Source organism: Anneissia japonica, unplaced genomic scaffold (assembly GCF_011630105.1).
Source record: "Anneissia japonica isolate Jap-2015-1 unplaced genomic scaffold, ASM1163010v1 scaffold3949_len364153_cov177, whole genome shotgun sequence".
NCBI classification, from domain to species: domain Eukaryota; kingdom Metazoa; phylum Echinodermata; class Crinoidea; order Comatulida; family Comatulidae; genus Anneissia; species Anneissia japonica.
In genome coordinates this window covers 226,955-247,443 of record NW_022756197.1, presented here as the reverse complement: position 1 = coordinate 247,443, position 20,489 = coordinate 226,955, and the positions used below count along the sequence as shown (strand labels likewise).

The 20,489-nt window shown below is 32.6% G+C and overlaps 1 protein-coding gene across 7 annotated transcripts in view; it reads right to left on the bottom strand.

Moving 5' to 3' along the window:
* LOC117124131 (nesprin-1-like) overlaps positions 1 to 20,489 on the bottom strand; it is a 104,887-nt gene that overhangs the window by 34,196 nt on the left and 50,202 nt on the right. For 5 of the 7 annotated variants that reach the window (XR_004447936.1, XM_033270265.1, XM_033270268.1 and 2 more), the window contains exons 38-58: positions 20,077 to 20,289; positions 17,878 to 18,000; positions 17,000 to 17,020; positions 15,452 to 15,643; positions 14,879 to 15,004; positions 14,483 to 14,785; positions 13,787 to 14,113; positions 13,088 to 13,276; positions 11,645 to 11,782; positions 11,351 to 11,490; positions 10,824 to 11,016; positions 9,958 to 10,266; positions 9,516 to 9,533; positions 8,552 to 8,685; positions 7,677 to 7,878; positions 6,959 to 7,087; positions 6,449 to 6,646; positions 5,692 to 5,994; positions 5,113 to 5,439; positions 4,294 to 4,614; positions 3,156 to 3,470 (exon numbers count right to left, since the gene is read on the bottom strand). Coding sequence is in view for 6 of the 7 variants with exons in the window: in XM_033270265.1 (XP_033126156.1) it covers positions 3,156 to 3,470; positions 4,294 to 4,614; positions 5,113 to 5,439; positions 5,692 to 5,994; positions 6,449 to 6,646; positions 6,959 to 7,087; positions 7,677 to 7,878; positions 8,552 to 8,685; positions 9,516 to 9,533; positions 9,958 to 10,266; positions 10,824 to 11,016; positions 11,351 to 11,490; positions 11,645 to 11,782; positions 13,088 to 13,276; positions 13,787 to 14,113; positions 14,483 to 14,785; positions 14,879 to 15,004; positions 15,452 to 15,643; positions 17,000 to 17,020; positions 17,878 to 18,000; positions 20,077 to 20,289 (4,221 nt within the window). In the remaining variant the exon portion in view is untranslated. The remainder of the gene's footprint in view (positions 1 to 3,155; positions 3,471 to 4,293; positions 4,615 to 5,112; positions 5,440 to 5,691; positions 5,995 to 6,448; positions 6,647 to 6,958; positions 7,088 to 7,676; positions 7,879 to 8,551; positions 8,686 to 9,515; positions 9,534 to 9,957; positions 10,267 to 10,823; positions 11,017 to 11,350; positions 11,491 to 11,644; positions 11,783 to 13,087; positions 13,277 to 13,786; positions 14,114 to 14,482; positions 14,786 to 14,878; positions 15,005 to 15,451; positions 15,644 to 16,999; positions 17,021 to 17,877; positions 18,001 to 20,076; positions 20,290 to 20,489) is intronic. The other 2 variants (XM_033270266.1, XM_033270267.1) reach the window with 2 other exon arrangements.

Below are 20,489 nucleotides of genomic sequence, written 5' to 3'. Positions count from 1 at the left end.
AGTTGGGGTCAAGGGGTAGATTATCTAGGGGCCACCAGGGGTTTGTCATCTCTAGTCATGCCCCTGGTCAATATGTAGATTTCTTATTTGTAACGAATTTTTAATAATAATAATAATTTATATATTTTTATATTTCTATAATTGTTAAACTTCAATTTGTATTTTATCTGTTGTAATTTGCAGATTGCTATTAAAGAGTATTTGTATTTGTATTTGTAAATGCTTATTTTAAAGAATAAAGGTAAACTTTTTTTAGCAATTACTTACTACCTAACTTGATAATTCTAATACTATATTAAATAATAAGCAGTTTAATAAATTAGCGTTATCAACTAGACGCAAGTAGTTATATAAATACCAAGGACCTTGAGAGATAATCTACCCTTGACCCCAACTATAAAATCTAAACATCACTGTTATTACATTCCAATGAAGTGCAGATCTCTCTGAATAGCATGTACTGTATTTTTCTTCAAGTGCAACTTGTGTCTTGCCCATAAATAAATAAAGAAATAAAAATACATGTAGCAATTTATGTGAATTGGGGCTGATAAAATGATTAAAAAAAAACCAGAAAATTATATTATCTTTACTATAACTGAAAGTAAATAATAATAATGTTTAATAGTTTCTTTTATGGTTGTGGATGCTGATCTTGCTGTGATGACTCATTCACATTCTAATTCTTGACTGGTTTTAAAATACATGATACATATTATTTGTTCTACATTTCCAAGTGATTCGGTAAACAGAATTGACAGGATACTGGTATTTAATATAATTAATAACCTTCATATTCATGTTGGTGAAAACGACACAAGGACAGTCTATACTAAACAGTATTACATTATAAAGACTGACTGACTGATTTGATTGATGCTAGATGAAACATGGGCAGTTATATTTATATTACAGCTAAAATAAAATATGAATGGGATATTACTGGCTATACACTTACCCATTTTACTTGTACCTTTGAAGAAGTCCAAAAGGCTTCCCTTTCCTTATCTTGGCAACTTTCACAATCACACAATATGTGGATCACACGCTTACCGTACTTACAAAACACGTTTACAGTTCCCATGTTGGAACCACCAATTACAATATATAATTATTAAAAACAGACAAGACTGTACAATCACCACAAGTAAAGTTGCTATCAAGTTTAAAAAACTGACAAAATCCTATCTTCCCTTCGTCTGCACAAAGCCTTAGAATTAACAGGAAATCAGAATTTAAATCAAGGTACGTGATTGGCCGGATTAGTTTATGAGGAAGGAAGTCTGAAATAGCACTACACATATACAGCGACTTGTTCACTAGTATTTGTACACAAACAAGCTCATGTATGCATTTTTAAAAAACTCTAAACTTATGCTGTATTACTACTTTCAGTTTCAACTAACTAGTTTCTGTATTACAGTATAGTTGTTTTTTCTGTATCTGATGTAGGCTCATTGAATATAAATACCATACAGATTATGTTTGTTATTTTTTTTTATAATTATTAATTTTATTTTTATTTTAAATGGGCTAGACTGCTTGACAAACGTGGCTCAGCAGCTATTGTCGATACTATATTTTTAGACATGAGTAAAGCATTTGATAAAATGCCTTTTGATATTTTATTATATAAACTTGCTAATAATTTTAACATTCAAGGAAGACTATGGAAATGGATGTCATCATATCTCACAGACAGAAAACAAAGAGTATGTTTCAAGGGTCTCACATCTTCTCCCATACCTGTCACTTCTGGTATTCCTCAGGGGAGTTGCCTTGGGCCTATTCTTTTTAATTTATTCATTAATGATGTTTCTCAAAATGTTTTATCTGATCACGCTCTGTTTGCTGATGACATAGTTATCTTTAGGCATAGACAATCTGAGAATGATATATCACTTCTTCAGAATGATATTGACACTTTTGTTTTGTGGGCACAAAATAACAAAATGAACTTCAATGTTAAAAAATCTAAGCTAATGTACATAACTAGAAAACGTGACTTTGTAAGGCCAGTATTTTTACTGAATGGTGAGAATATCAATGTTGTCGATACCCACAAACATTTAGGTGTACATATCGACAGTAATCTTAATTGGAAGAGCCACATTGATAATGTTATCAAACGTGCTAACCGAATGGTTGGTTTAATTTTTTCAGTTACTGCAAATTGTTCACCTAATGCCATGTCTCATCTTTACAAATCCCTTTTTTTACCGATCTTGGAGTATGGACTACCTGTATGGAGTCCTCATTGTCAAGATCACGTAAATTGTCTTGAAAAAGTACAACAGAGAGTCTCTAGGAGAATTCTTTGGCTTCACTGTGGTCCCATTAATTATAACCAACGACTTATCACTCTCAACTGGCTTTCTCTTCAGGACAGACGATATATTATTCTGATCTCATTTATTTTTCGTTGTTTCCATAAGATAACTCATTGCAGTAGCGTTAGTAATCATATTTATGTAAACCCTCGACGTTTATATACTTTTACTCATCCAGTATATTATACAAACGCTTTTAAATTTTCATCTGTTAATAATTTTCCAATTCAGTTTGCTTCATTGCCCTCTGATATTAAAGATTATGCTGTTATTTGTTCGTACAATTCTTTTATTTGTAAACTTAGGTACAGTAATACTTACTGAATGAACGATAATTTTTAATTGTTTGGTATTGGCCATTCCTTATTATTATTGCTTTTTACTGATTTTAAATTTCCCTACAATTTTACGGTTATGTTGTAAATAATTGTTTTGTAATTTTACTGTACTGTTCTTTGTTCCAAAGGTTGTGGGCACCACTTGAGGTGTTATGGCGCACTGTTGCTGACGCAACCTTTGGGCCGTTTGTGCCAATGAAATAAATGAATGAAATGAAATGAAATTTATATAACTTTTATAATTATCTTAGTAATGCTCCTTTAAAATATGTGCAAGTTTATGAGACTTATGAAGCTCTAATTAAAAAATTCCTGTTAAAAAAAATAAATAAAATAAAAAATTTATATGAATAAGAAAGAGAATACTCTACATCAGTACGTCAATACTGTCTGTTCTTTATTACCTTTATCACATGGCTATAATGCTCATATTGATGATTACACAAATGATTAGTTGTAATGAAAATAACAAAATCAATTGAATTACCTCTTGCAAGTTGTACAAAAGATCTTCAATGCTGTGCTCTCCATTCTGCGAGACTTTTGCTTCCATTTGAGACAGCCAATCACAGATCTCCTTATATCGCAATCCAAAGTTGGTCCATTGGTTGAGTCTTTCAATAATCCTCTGTTTCTTCTGACATGTCTGATGATGAATCTCATCCCATTGTTTGCTTAGCAACAGCAATCTCTCGTGTAAAACCGAGATGTCATCCGGACTAAGGATATTTGCCAAATTTCTCTCCTGGTTATTTAACCGATCGAGCTTGTGACGAGAATTTTTGAAACAATCCTCGTATTCCTGAAAGTAAAAAAGCGCCATGATAATCGCAAAAATTTTCAACAGTGTTTCATTTTGGTAAACATATACAGAAGGAATAATATAATTAGAACATGCACTTCTAGCTCAAGTCCCAATAGTCTAGTTCCATGGCCTTCCTACAATAGGAAGTAATCAAAATAAATTATGCACACCTAACATATCAGTAACAAGTGACCTGGAAGAAAAATCACCAACAGAGGGCTCACTATCTTCAATAATTATAAGTTAAAAGCATCAAAGATCAAAACATTAACTGCTAAAAATACTGCAAATGTAAAGATATATATAATTGAAATGATATCCATATGAAATAAAATTATTTTGCATTTTCTGATCAACAATTGTAAATAAGCAAAATAGTGAAAAAAATAATAGACGATTTATGTTCACATTTACACTTAATCAGCAAAATTATCATCACAAACAGCTTATATCGATAGTTTTAATAATTATTTGTCTAATTATTGCTTATATAATCTCTTTTTATATTTACAAATTTGATGATGGCAATAAACAAATTTTTATTTTTATTTAAAACAAATTATTTATTCTTCATCCTGGAAAAGTGATTGGTTGTAATCATAAAAGTAAGAATGATTCCAAGTGCATCACCAATTTCTATCTGAGTTGACTCAAATATAAAGTCAAAGAGTAATGGTTATGTAATGTATATCAATTACATAGACTGCACTAGGATAGATGATTCCATTTATTTTTCAAAGGTAAATTCCGTTAAAGGAAACTTGGCATTAGCCGTCAACCACTAGGTAAGTATTCATGAAAAAGCCATAAAAGGGTGTACCTTGCACTTCTGGAGTATTTTTTGCATGTCATCAAACATAACAGGCAATGGTTGAGCTGACATTACCCTAATGGTCTTGAGCCACTTGTTAATGTCTTCAATACTCTGATTTGATGTCTCCCAGGCAGTGATCAGTTCCTCAAGGCGCTGGAGGTTTCTCTTCAATGTTGTGGTAACTTTGTGCCAATGGGCCTGAGAGTCTGCTAAACGTTGACGGATCATTGATGATGCACCACGATCAGTGTTACGCAACAAAAGCTTGCCTGCATCATTCAGTGCTAGGTATTTACTTTCGTTGAGAGACACAGCTTTCTGGGTAATCTACAAATGAAATAAACAAGATTAAAAAAATATCGCCAAAAGATTATTTCGCCCCCAAACCACCCTGGGAGTCTCAAAAGAGATGCCTAAATGTTGAAGAATGGCCGGCATCGCCCGGGCAACGAGCTTGGAAAGATCGGAAAAGAGAATTAACTCCTCAGCCTCCAAATCATGAAGCTCGGACGAGTCGTCCATATTTTTTTTTCGAAGGGGTGTTCCGTTTTGGGAACAATGGCAATTAGTCAGTTTATCCAGGTAAGTATTCAAGATTAAAAAAAATATTTTCAAAAGATAATTTGCAATATAACTGATGTTTCTATAACTTACTGATAGCTCTTAAAAAGTTAGAGATTATTGTTACACCAGTCTTAAACAAGTTCCCAATTCTGATTGGTTTTAATTGTAGTAATCCAATCCATACATTTGTATCCAATCAGATTTAGGAATTTCTTTAAGACTGGTATAACATTAGATGCCTTGGAAAAATGTATTTCAAACCTTAGCAGCTTCAAGAAAGCTCTGAAGAGTTTCAATTGATGCTGTCTCAAATTCTAATTGGTTGATCTCTACTTCAATTTCCATAAACCATTCGTTCATCTTCTCAAGCAGTTCTTGATACCTATGCCAGTCATTGATGTTTCTGTCAATGATGTCTTTCCGTTGGCTTGCTCGTTTGACAACATTCTGCCATTGTTCACTTAAAAGTGTCAGTTTATGTTGGAACTCATTAGGATCATCAATCTCTCCATCTTGTATCATCCTTAAACCATCATTAACGATTGAGAACAAGATCTGCTGCCTGTTGAAAATGTCTGCTTCAAAATGCTATATAGATAGAAAAGTATAAAACAATTTTAATAAATAAATTTTCATTATAAGAACTTTTTCATTGTCTTTTTTTCTTTAAAAATTGTTACACAAAAATACTGTTAAATAACCAAATAAAAATAGTAGCATGGAAAATTACAATGAAATATAATTTCTAATAATAAAATTATTTGATACATAGGTGTAATTAAAATATTAATTAAAATTATTTGAATTGGAGAATAAATTGTGAATAATGAGATAACTTACAGCATAGACTTTTTGTTGTTTGAGTAAGTCTTCATAGTTGCCTGCAATATCAACTGCAAGATTTTTCTCGGTCTGTGACAGGAAGATCATCCAAGTGTCGCACTTTTGCGCAAAGCTTTGTTGCTGCAGCAAGACTGCTTGCATGTTGCGGTACTTCTCTGAAGCCTTCACTGACAACTTGTTCCACTGGTTGTTAATGTGGACCAGACTGGATGCATTTGATTGGTTTAAACTTAGCTTGTAGCCCTGATCGTTCAATGCATCCAACTGTGCCTGGTGGCTTGTGAAGTCGTGCATAACACTCTTTAAAAAAATAAGGCATAGATTTAAACATTCTAATCTCTCAATCTGTGATTAGCTGTGATCTTGCAGCACATGTACAGTTATTTATACATGCTCCTTGACATTCTGATACTTCAAAACAAGTGACAGAATGTGTATACATCTAACTTCTATAAATTTATAAACATTATTATATTATATATACTTTTTTTTTAATTATTTATTATTTTTAATGTTTTTTCTACTGAGTTGAGCAATTGCTTGATTACCATGTTTTGTTTTTTCATGTTTGACAAATAGTCGGTATAAATAATTTTAAAAAACAAAGAATAAAGCTCCATTATCAAATTTTCTTTGACAAAAAAACCCATATATAGTCATAATTTGCCAATATATGGTCATAATGTGATGTCATCTTGACCATATTTAGGTTAATTCTATTGATACTATAGCATGGACAGGGATTAAGGATTACCTTCAGGTTATCCATCCTGTCACGAATCGAGTTTTCATCGGATGATCTATTAGGATCTTGTCTTGATATTACTTGCTCTTGATCTGCCAACCTCTCCAGCAACATCTCTGCCTTGGTGTGGAATTTCTGCTGAGCATCAATATCATCTTGTAGTGTTGCTACATGCCGTGATAAGCTCTGCTTCATTGTTTCCATTTTCTATCAAATGATAAAATACATATTATTATTTTGGATTCTTACTGGGGAACTTACTGTCAAGCTATTGTTATCCTACATGGCAGAGTTAAGCTTTGAGTTGTTTTTAGTCATGGGGAAAAATTCTTGGTTTAGCAAAAATTGAACCCAGGACCGACCCTAAGACAGCATGGCGAGCATGTTTAACCACTAAGCCACTGGTCAATTAGAATTGATTATTTATATCAAGTACGTTCTTATTTTTTGTTAACTTTTCTTCATGAATAAAAATCATCATAGTTTCAATACAGGTGAGAGGATGATGATTCTCCTTACCTGTTCTAACATCCTGCGCCGGCCAATGACATTGGTTGCGGTTGGCGTGTCCATTTCTTTGGTAAGGTTCAGTATAAAGGTTTTAAGTTCATTCAAATCTTGGTAATTTTGGAGCTCTGTTAGTAAAATCTGTAAACGAAAGGAAATACAAATAAACGTTTGAAACAATTAACAAGTTAATAATATTGACTAATTGCAAAATATGATAAAGGAAAAAATTGCAACATATAATAATGGACGGATCATCATTGATATTAACAATGAAATAAAATTTGACTTGAAATACAAAGTCTGGAGATTCACAAGAATGACTCATGACTGGAAGATTCCATTCCTCACATGGTGCTTCCTTAAAAAGATGCATTAGTAAAAGTGTACTGACTTGTTTAAATGGATAAGCCAGGCAACTAAGTTACATACGAATATTCTGGATATTAATATGAGGTTAATATGCTTCTTGTTTCAAGAAATGTTTAAGCTTCCTTCAAATAAAAGCACATTTATTGCTGTATATACCAACAGCATCAATTTAATTATTCATATTCATATATCAAACCTTCAGTCTAAACTCTTGCATGGAATCTTTTGGAGGATACACATACCAAGGCATTAATATCACATACAATAATAAAGTAATAATAATAATAAGTGATAATTATTATAATTATACCACATATCACCACCACTTCAATAGTTATCATAAAAACGCTTCACTTACTTCACATTGTTTTAAATCATTTCCTGAGTCAGTTTGATCTTCTGTTTCATTATTATTGTCTAATAGATTATTACAATGTCGTTCTTTTTCAACCACCCAGTCTTTAACATCACTGTATCGTTCCTCAAACTGCTGCCACATTACAAGTGACCTCTCAAACTGTTTCAAGGTGTCTCTAATTTTCTCATCAATTGTTTTCCACCTAAAAATATAATAGTATAAATTTTATATTAAATAGAATGGATGAAAGACAAGAGTATATAATCTTTCAATTATTGTAAAATGAACAACACAGTCAAGTCAGCTGGTAGAAAATCTGCAATGCATCGTTAATGGCAGGGAGGTTCCTTTTGAATAAAAGCAAACTCGGAGCCTTTCACCACCAGCACACCAGATGTGACCATGCCAGCTAGGTGCCAAAGCAGATAGCAAATGTGGGAAAACAGAAGCTGAAACAACTTGGCCTCAGGTCAACATAGGCACAGCTTTCACTACATACCCTACTAGAACGATCAACACACGGGACATTGACTGCCCAATGCTAGTTTACTAGATGTGTATATTGATCTTTAGGCTAGGCCAAGGGCAGCCACACACAGAGCTGATATGGAATAAAGATAGTCTTAGAACAGAAAAAAAAGCATTTCACACAGCTTTTGAAACAAAGCCATAATATTCTATTACTAAAGTGAATTCAAGATGAAAGCAAGGGAATTATTAATTACAACGCACCGAGATGAACATTTCCATTATTTGTTAGGTATGTTCTTCAGAAACTAATGTTTGGTATACTTCACTTCATTCAAATTATGTATTCACAAAAAAAATGAGTAAATAAAATAATGATAAAATAAGACAATTAAATTATTTTTTACCTTCTAGACACGTCATCAACAGTTCTCTCAATGCTTTCAGCAACTGTCTTCTCCAGTGCTGGTGTCAACTGATTCGCTTGTTTTGTAAGTCGATTCAAGTGAATTCTGTTATTTTTAAATTCCTTTTGAAGTTCCTGTTTTCAGAAAAAGTAAAACACCACAATGAATTAAAAAGAATAAGTAGGTTGGATTGCAAAGTCGCAACATTGCTATCAAAGCAAATGAAGTTTGATATTGGGTCATGGTGTTACTAGTGTACTAGATTGTTAGCTCAAGTGTATTCCGTAATCACAACTTCAAACTTTAACATAACTTGATATTGAATACAGTTATCTGCATCCAAAAAATATTTGATTAGAATTTTCATGATTGTGAATAGTTTTTTCAACAATTATAAATAAAAACATACCGGTACCTTAATATGCTTAAAAATTCATGACCGCATAGTTGTAATTATAATGCACATATTAAAATTTTTGAAATTCCCAATTTTTTCCTTAGGTTTTTTATTTGAGAAAAAAAGTACACAATACAATACTGTCTCTTATACACATCCACATGTAGAGCAATGCTTGTGGTGGGATACCCTTTTCCACATATTTTGAAAAAAAGTGATAAGTAAAAAGTATGTTTATATTGTGACACTTGTGGAATAAAGAATTGAATTGAAATAGTTGAATGTATTATGTAAAGATTTAAGTCACCTCATAATCAATACAAAAGGATGAAATATGTTTTTCGAAAAGAGGAAAAGAATGTACTGAAGGGAAAAGAAAATGTTCAACTTCAAACTTATTCAGATGAGAAATTGTTAATTCAAAACAAAAGTTTAATCTAAAAATTAGATAATTAAATAGTTTTAAAAAGTAAAGAAACAAGCACAGTACTAAACGTATCCTATGGATCTATAGGTACGATCAATAAGAGGAAACTAACACAACAAACAGTATAATTAATTAATCACCTTGACTGACTCAATACCCTGCAAAGCATACATACGAAAATATAAAAAGTAAATGCTGATATATAAAATGAGTATAAAAGCAAAAATAAAAAGTTTATAACAAGAATGTTTTAAATAAATTCAATATTATAAGTCATTAAAATCAGTATGAACTTAGTAAGAATATAGAATTTATGTATGGAGGACGATAATGAGACGACCCGACACCCTCCAATGAGGGGACAAGCGGGATAATGATGATGATGTATAGACAATGCTTTTTTTTATTATAACAGTTATATATTTGCAATAAGCAGATATTATATGTTGGAATAATATATTGAAACTACATAACACACAAAGGTTATGTGTTATGCCACTGAATAGAGACTTGATTGATGGTATGATTGGCTGTTGGAACATTAATTATGGAATCAACATGCAATTTTTGATGACCACATACCTTGAGTTTATACACTTGTAATCTGAAAGACCCAAGAGTGCCACCAACAGTTCTCACTCTACCAGCTGAATATTCTGCCTCCCCCAGACACTGTGTGACGGTCTGTAATGACTCACTATACAGATTCCACTGTTCTTTTACTCCTCTCAGAACCACTTGGAGTCTGGATAGCAGATTCAACAAACTGATCTTAGACTGTTGGATGGTCATCATGGTTTGGTTGACTGCAGTTTCGTCCGCTACTTTCAAACCCATTTCACGGACCTTCTCGATGTCCTTCTCTTTCTTTTCAAGTAAGGCAGACATGACCTATACAAAATCAAAAAGGGCGAAAAAAATAATTTTAACATAAGCATGAACAAATAACAAATGCAAAGTATCACACTGTAAGTCTGCATAAGCTTCAAATTTGCATGTGAACATGTACATTTAGTCCTGTTGTTATATCACTTCAATGCACAACCCAATTGGTGGTCATGGAATTCCATGTGCATATTTTTCAGTTTGTGAGTGGTAAATCGTTCATAGTACTTGTCGAAACATTTATTGGAGTTCTTTTTACACAGTGGTGGAGCCATCAATTCTCCGAAGAGAGGTCCCTAACAGGGCAAATTTAAAGAATGGAGAGTCCAGGTTCCTTGAAGTGGTCCTGCCTCTTTACCCCTGCTAGCGCCACCACTGCTTTTTATATACAATATAATTATTCTCTAATCGGGACATGTGCTACCCATCTTTCTGCATATTATTTCTTTTAACTATCGTTTTTCAAATAATAAAGAATATGGGTGAGTGAATATAAAGATGGATACAATGGTCATCAGAATTTATCATGTAATAAATGGTTGATGTGCTGCCCTCTATATTACCTCACAATCCCTGACAGCTTGCTGTACAGACATTTCATTGCCACATCTGTTGTCATACTTCCTGATCTTGGCATCACTCTGATCGAGCCAAGTGATCATCTCAAGCACAGCTGCTTCGTACTCTTTCCAGTCACTGCACAAATCTTCCAAAGTCTTTACTTCATCAGCGATCTTAGCATTCAAAATTTGCCATCTGTAAAAAATATTTACATTCATAATGTAAATGACATACTGAGATCTATAACCAACAATATCAATAATAATAATAATATTAACAATAATAACAGCATTAAGAAAAAATGCACAACATTAACAACAATAACAATAAAAACAAAAAATGACAATGCTAATAAAAAATAACAAACAATAACAATGATATAAATAATGTAAATCATTATATTATAAACACATGTTTCATGATTGATTATGTGTATCCTATGTTTATTATGAAATTTTAATATCAGTTATGTATCACCTTGAACAAGAAGATTAGCGAATCAGAGATTAACATCCACTTTTGAACTCACCGTTTATTCATACTTCCAAGTTTTTCAGCAAAATCTGTCTTATCACCTCGTTTCTGATCTAAGTCTTGGCTAATCTGAAGCACAGATTGGTTAACAAAGTCAACAGTCAGCTGCTTAGCAGACAACACAATCTTGTACCCCTGCGAAAACAATTAAAGAAATTAAACAGGTCAATTAAGAATCTTTTGTCTCTAAAAAGTAAATGTTTTCACCAAGATGATAATAGCAAAAGTTTCTTCAAAATGTGAGTTAAAAATCATTTAGCATATTTTTGAGCTGTCTAAGTAGACTTACCATGTATCGTTTAAATTGTGTTTCAACCTCATCAGATTTTGTGAAAATGTTTCCAACATCTTTCTTCAGTTGTTTCTCTAGTGCTTCCATCCACAAAATTAGCTCATTAAGAGCTTGCCTTGATGGCAACATCTCCATCTACATACACGTATATACAAGCATTAATATGGAAGTACTTCAACAATAATATTGTGCTCTTAAAGCCAAGCTCTGGAGGAATTTTTTTATTTTTTTGGATATGTTGTACTGTTGTATTTTCTTGATATGCAAATATTGAAAAACTGGTTGAATAAATAGAAAAATGATTGGTTAGGCATTAACCGTTACTGACTTTTTGGTCAAACACCTGAAAAATCAGCTGTACAACATATGAATTTTTTTTTCTCCGGAGCCTGGGTTTAAAAAGCAAGTAAATAATTGTATAACAATCTCAGACTCAAGTCTAGGCAAAGATGTATTTATTTCTACTGGACCACTAAACCAAATATGATATGTAACAGAAAATTACAATTAAATACAGATTAAACTCGTCATTATTATTTTTAACTTAAAACTTGATTCATTTAAAATTAAAAACAAATATAATTTAGCAGTGCCTTAGTCACAAATTGTAAACCGGAAACCGGAGGATCCGGGACCGCCGAAGCGGCCCGCATTCCGGCGAAAACCTCCCGAGCCACCCGGCCCACCTGCTCCGAAATCAACGAAACCAACGCCGGATCCAGTGGAGGGGAAGGACCCGCCGAACGCGAAGCCGACGAATCCTCCAGCGGTGGAGGCGAGTCATCCGGCGCCGCAACAACCCCCGACGCAGCCGGCAGCGAACCCTGAGATCGAGTGTGTATCCAACTTCGAACAATGTCTAAAAGGGAATGAGGACGTTTGTTAGGGAGACGATTCGCACGTGGCGCCTTGGGTTGGACTGTTCCACTTTTTTCGAAGGGGTGTTCCGTTTTGGGAACAATGGCAATTAGTCGGTTATCCAGGTAAGTATTCACGAAATAGACTGTAAACTTGATATTCAAAGTATTATTGAAAATAACATAAAATATACTATCTACATTAGAGAATAATAAATTCATCTCTTCCAAAAAAGGGCATTATGCATGTTGCAAGAGAAGCACTTGCACTCAAAATACACAAATCAGTAATGGTTTATCCAGGTCAAGAGATAGATCAGATATATGTAGCATTGGAGAATATTTGACAAAACACTTACAGAAAAATGAACAAATACAGGTCTCCCTCTAACGAAACACTCATCCAATGAAAGACCCATCCAATTAAACACCACCTCTAATTAAACACCTGGCCTTTTCAGTTTTAAGAAATATCTTTCACTTATTATTCTAATTGGAGACCAAAGCTCTTAAAAACCATGAAAACCCCAATTCCAAAAGTGGTCTTTGGAGGGAGACTTGTACATTAAACATGATCACCAACCTGCAAGTGATGTAGTTGGTCCTGTACTATGGGCACAGTATTCTGTAAGCTTGTCCACTGCTGTTCAATTTTGCTCAACTTTTCACGAATCTTAAGAAGTTTCAACTCCTTGATTCGCAAAAGCTGTGTCCCATGGGAGCAAACGGATACTTTCATTGGGACATGGTTTTCTACATCCTTACGGAATTCCTATTGATTGAAACAACAGGTAGATTGTATAAGAATACAAAATGAATCATGTATTGATACATGGCGGTATCAGTAATGGATGATAGTTGACACTGATTTTAATCATGAAAATTATAATAAAATTTAGTTTGAAGTAAAGATTTAAGAATAATATTACAAATTTGCTTCGAAATTATTTCAGGCATATAATAAACAACAGAAACTGATCTAGACTGGATTCAAATTGAAATGATTGGATTGAAACGATGTACGTAATACAATATAGTGGATGAAAGATAATTAATTTAGTGATTGAATGATCAATTGAATATATCAGGATGTTGGCTGAATCATTATGAATCTATCAACTTTTAAGAGTGGGTTCCAAATAAGGGGGAAGGGAACTAATCTAGACATCGAAACAATAACAGTAACAGGATATTGGGCAATTTGCAGTGAATCTATTAGTCATTATGTTATTACAGTAACCTGATAGGGGTATGATAACTAACAGGTTGTTAACCAACTCACTGTAAATCTATCAACCAAGACAGCTAATGTATTCAGGTCTTCCACTTGGTTAGCCTTCACACTCCAGTCGTTAAGTTGGTTCAATGATCGATCCAGCCATGGTAAGAACTCTTGACTCTCGCGCTCAAATGCTCTCCATTCCTCTAGTAGCGTGTTAAGCTTCTTCAAGTCCTGGTCAATCTTATTCTGAAGAGCATTCCACCTGTCACTGAAGTTACCAAGCTTTTTCTCTAGTGGAGCACAGGTGATGTTGTTGAGCAATGCCTGGCCTTGTTCTAAAACTTGTTGCATAGCAGCTTGCCTTTCTCCTAAAATGTTTTTCATAGCCTTAAAAAAATCAGATATAGAAAACTTCATTACATATTATTGATATTATAATCATACCATAACCATAATTTGATAATAAATTTGAAATTTATTGTCATGATAAATAATAGTTACTTTTCTGATTAGAAAACAGTGTAGTTAAATATGTTACAGTGTCTATTTTGCTAGCTATAGCTCAAACTTGCCCATCATCAAGGTTAGGGATCACATCAATGCTGTGTTAACGAATAGGCATTCTACCAGCTAAATGTTCACAGCCAAAACTTAGTACTTATCTTGTATTCGGTTCACAGAGTGTTGATGACATTTTAATTGAAACCTTAACCATATCCTTATAGGAACAAACTTCTGTTGTATTATTATACTTACCTGGTACTTGTGTATGCCTTTCTGAACGTTCTCCATGTTATCATGACTGACGCTTCTCGGTAGTTGTAACTCAACATGTCCGAGCCATCCCTTTAACTCATCAAAGTTCTTCTCAAATTGAGACCACTCCGTGACGATCTTCTCAAGGTTTTGTCCACGAACAGTACCACATGCTTGAAGCTGATTGGTGGATTTATCAAGAAAGGCTTGCTTAGATGCGAAGAGACTGCGAGTGTATGGATCAGCTTTTCGTGCGATTGACTCAATCAGAACATGATGCGTCTCAGCATCACCAAAAAATTCCTACCATAACAAAAAAAAATTGGATTATTCCTATCATGAAAGCAAAAATAAATTTTAAAGATACAGCATATAATTAAGGGCAGTTTTTATTACCTTGTGTTTTTCTAGCTGATCTTTCAGGTCAGCAAGGTCAGTAGCGATGACTTCATCTTTGCGTAACTTCTCTTCTGCTGTTGCTAGATACTCACTATAATCCTCAATGATTTTGTGATACTGTTCCTGAAATTTAAAACACAAATATATAGTGATTTTAAAGAAAAACTATAATATATCTGCATGTATTCTACAATATATATATATTCCACAATGAATATAAATGCAATGCAATATATATCAACTTTATAATTAAAGGTGTTTTCAATACCCCTTTAAATATGATTTAATAATTACATCAATAATGTGTAATTTTACCTTGTTGTATAAACATTTGGTTCTCAGCTAAATTAAAGAGATTTGTAGAATCATTTTCCAGATCACATGCTATGCAAATTGGTACTACAGAGATTTTTTGAGTTTCTATAATGAACTGTGCTAGTTCAGTGTTTAAAAGAGCCCTGAATGTATTTTTTTCAATAATTCTAGACTTGACTACACTGTGTTTTGGTGTATATTTCTAGTCAGTTAATAGCATGCTTATCCTGTAAGTACAATAGACAATTACATTACCTGGAACATTTTCTTGCGTTGAAGTTGGTTTTTCCTGTTACTTGTTTGTCGTTGGAGTTCTTCCCAATTTGTTTTTAGCCCGGCAATATCCATGGCAACAGAGGCTTGAGGATTGGTGATCTGTAACTGTTGACCTCTGTCCATCAAATCACGGAAATTAGTTTCATATTCAACAAGATCTTCTTCAAGTTTCTGAAATTGACAAAAAAAAAAGTTCTTAATATTTTTCATCTGGTACTTGTCATCAAAGCATATGTATGAGCCAACATTCAACCTCCAATCACTATTCAAAAAAGTCAACATCCTTAAATTTCAATTTGGTGGTTTTTATCAGTGCAACAAGTACTTAATAGAAATAACAACATTTTTAACTACATACTTTCTGCTTTAAACATTTCCAGTTGGAGGTGGAGGGTATTTTTTAACAAAGGTGTTCCTTTATAGATATGCAAGCTGTGTGTAAATGTAGCGACCACAGTTTGCAATCATTTGTTCAAGGAAAGACGTTGGACTGTCATCAATACACGAAACTGCTGTCAATATGGGACTAATGTCAAGATGTGGGATTTCTGATAACATATTATCATACTTCAGTTTTCAATAAATTATTTTCTTTGATAATATTACCTACATTTTTTTCCATAAATTCTAACATATGCAATAAAGGCTTGAAGACTTGATACAAAATTTATTAATTTGAATGACTGATATGATGAATGAAATTAATAATAAATGATAAAGATGCATATATTATTATTATTTATTATTTTTTTATTTTATTTTTTATTTTTTTATTTATTTTTTTTTACACTATATTAGACAGCATTTTAATTGAGAAAAAGTAGGGATCTAGAAATACAACATTAGAATTTTATATCTGAAAGGAAACCAGTTCAGAAACCCCTAATTTGTTGTACTATTTGAAGTAGGAAACTAAATCGACCTGCATTTTACTTTTGTAATAAAATATACAACAAAATTTGTTGTATATTTTATTCTCTTTCTTATCACTCTTTTTTTTTAGCACAGTTTGTTGGCCTCTGATAGGAGAAGTAAAATGTAACCGGTTTAGAAAGCCGCCATTTGTTGTAATTTTACACATGATGTATTTTGTATCCAAGCTGATATGATATGGTCTTACACTTTCAACTAACCTCGTAGGTTAAGGTCCTATCCTATTTAACCATAAAAATCATTTAAAACCTCCACTCTTTTTACTAGTATCATTATAATAATAATAATAATAATAATAATTAATATGTACAGTATGAGTGATTGATTAGCATGTGGAAAAGAAAGGCCTCCAGAACATTATAGCTGATGTTTATAAAACATGGTGAAAGATGAGTACACATCCTAGGCTTAAGTTAAGCAAATGATAATAATGAATGCAGAGTGTGTTGCCATGGCAACCTCAGTGGTCCAATTGCTACAGATTATGATATATTATATTTGTTGGATGTATGGATTTTTTGCAATTTGATTTAAAAGGATATGGTGCATGTAAATGTATTGAGTTAAAGAACGTTAAAGTGGGTAACATCTAACCTGAAACTGTTGCCTTCGTTGCTGTAGAAACATTAATACATTATGTCATTATATTAAAATGTACAAAATTAAGGATTACAAAACTGACTGTATTATCAGCAAATAAATAAAAATCATAAAATAACAATAATATTAATATTTTTAAAAAATAATATTAATTATTTTTATGGTAATCTATAGTAATAATATGTGGCAAAGACAAGCCAAACCAGTCACTCGTCGCAAATCCTGTTTTGGAGATAATGGCCAAAACATGCTGGAATTTCAAAATTTTGGAAATCTATTTTATTGCACTAAACTAACCTTTATATATCCATACATCATGCTATGCTGTTTTTTACTGTTAAACCCTGTATTAATAACTAAAAATTGATTTTTCCGATGAGTGACTGGTTTGGCTTGTCTTTGCCACATATATCAGCAAGTGTTGAACAATAAGTATAGGGATTTATAGCGAGTCTTTTGCCAAGGGATTTTGCCAAGGCAATAGTGATGTTGTTATTATTACCCCTGGTCATTAGATCCATAATCAAACCAACACAAAATGTAACCTCCTCCATTCCCTGGGGAGTATTCCTTATCGTGCTTGCAATTTTAATGCCAATACAGACTAATATATTTAATGCCACATCATCCTACCAGGTACCCATTTATACTCCTGGGTGAAGAGATACAAACATAGGTAAAGTGCTTTGTCCAAGGACACAAGCAAAATGCACTGCAAGGGTTCAACCCCCCCCCCAACCTCCCCCACCTCAAGGTTGAGAAAGGTAGGTTTACTTAACTGGGTAAAAGAATTTTCTAAGTTAACTGAGTTATAGATATTGGTGAAAACCGTTTTCCTGCTGTCAATATGCAAATTTAATTGCAATGCTTACCTGATTCTGTATCAGTCTTTGTTCTACATCACCAAGGGTACCATCTGGTTGGTCGTCCCCTGACTCGTCCTCTAGCATCTCCCTTGTCTCATTTAACCACGTCTGAAAATTTTGGACCTCATCCTGAAATAAAAATAAAGTGGAAATCATCTTTTAAAAGTGGCATTTCCTTAAATGTAAATTCTGGTAGTATACAGGAATTTGATAATCCAACACTAGATTTATTCTAACTGCTGTTTTTGAAATAAGCTAGTAAGCCTGTCAGAGCATTAAAAGAAAAGAGAAGTATTTTCACTGAACAACCTTGAAATCACTCAAGCATGTCAATGCCACAAGTTGATTTCTTAATGATACAATTTATGTTATTGCAACGAAAATCTCTTCAATGACAATTCATCCGCCTAATAATTGCCATCAAAAACAAGGCGCGGTAAGAAACAAGAACGTAATTACTTAGCGAAAGAAGGATGTTTGTCCTTTACTCGCAAATCAGGACATTTGAATACTATAAGCTTTAGATACATGAAAGATATTAATGATACAACATAATGACATTAGGAGCCAGGATGGATCATCTTTTGGTGTGAAATGAATTGTCTATCCTTTTGGCAAAGAGAATATGTGACAAATCCTAAATTTTATGGGGGTGAGTTGTCCATTACTTTTAAGTGTATAGTTTATCTTTAATTAGTGCTAATCTGGTTAAGAAATTATAGATTACACAAATCAATCATATTCATAAAATAGACTAAATGTTCTATGTTTATCCTTTTTTTTTTTTTATAAATTAATGAATTTTCAAACAATATCCACACCAAGAGAGGTAGTGTTAGTGTGTTAATCATTGGTTTCCTGCAATTAAAATTTCCAAACAAGAAAAACAAGTAAGAAACCCTTTTTTTCTGTTATTATTTACAAATTTGAAACTCAATCATTTCTTGCATACTAATGTGTTTGTGTAGCTATTTATTAATATTTTATTACTTTTTAGTGTTTTATATAATTATAATTGTATTTATCTGTTACTTAATATGTGAATATGTATGTTTACGTAGATGATTACATTTGCTGCCAATGCTTTTCTTTAAGATAAAATGACTGTTTATAGATTTATTTAAATTGTAGTTAAAATTAAATATAGTTTAGTTCTGCAGTTATCATTCTCAACTGTGGTGGTATAAAATTTAGTTCAAGAGTAATTGAAATCAAGTTTTCAATTTTGGTGGAACTAAGCCCATTATATTCTTGTTTATCAGTAGCAATTTGAAGGCAAGTATTTCCTATTCTTTTTTTCCCCTATTCTTGACCTAGATATTGTACTTGAAGGCTATACTCATTAATTAATCCATCTCAAAAGTACTTTACTTCACAGTTTCTGTTGAGCTGAAATTGATATATCTCAAGTTTATTATTCAATACATAGAGTGTTCACACATTGTATTATATGCTTTCTATCCTACTGGAAATATCAAAATAGTTTTTATACATTGAAATATGTTGAAAATACATTATTAAACCTGTAAAAATACCAAATTAAAAATACTCAACCAAATAATCTGTAATTATTAATAAATCTAAGAGTAATTCAATTCCAGGTTTATTTCCAAAATGCAACACAGTTTTACAACAAATGGTTAAAATTTACAATATCATTTGAGTGTATAAAAATAAAAGTATTTTCAAATATTAAATTTTAATGTTCAAGTATATTTAGCTTGACACAGATATTATGTTCTATGATTTTAGCTGCAAATAGTAGATATTGCACAATATGGTTTTAACTGTTGTGATATGTCCATATTCACAAGGTACTTGAAGCCTGATGTCAAGACAGATGTTGTTCTGGAGTGGCAAAATATGAATCACTGCCTAGCAGGTTTACTATACAATAATCAAATCAATAAAATAATCCTTTACAACTTCTAAAACCTATTATTATTATAATTATTAGTAGCTCTTATTGGTGCATAATACATTGTTCGCTGAGGATCAATATCATTTAACATTATCATCCTCACCATCGTCATTATCAAAGTCATCATCAACAAAATCATCATCATCACAAACGACATCGTATCAAACAACCACATCATAAAACATCATCACAAAATAACATCATCATCATCACCATCACAGTAGTCAACACTTTTATCATTATCATTGTCTTCATCATCTTTTCACCACTTTTCTACTACGTACCTGGTATTCCTGGAACTGTTTATTCTTTTCAACAAGGTCCTGTTCCTTCTGCTGTGCTTCTTTCTCCAGCGTTGTCAGCCTTTCATTGAGATCGCTCAAGGCTTGCTTGATCAGGTTTTTATCACGGACATCTGCCTCCGCAACGATCATCTCGCATGCATCATTCATTACTTTTAGTTGTTCTTGGAATGACTGTAGTTCATTTTGTAGTGTCTAAAATAAAAGTAAAATGTGTCATGATTCCACTCTACTTTCAAAACCAAAGGCTGGACAACATAAACAAAAAACACAAAACATACCAACTAAAATATTAACAATTACTTATTACTTAGCCAATTTTTAAATGATACTTACAATAATGTAACATACTTATTTGCTCAAGCAAGAAAAAAAAAGTTTAAAAAAATACAGAA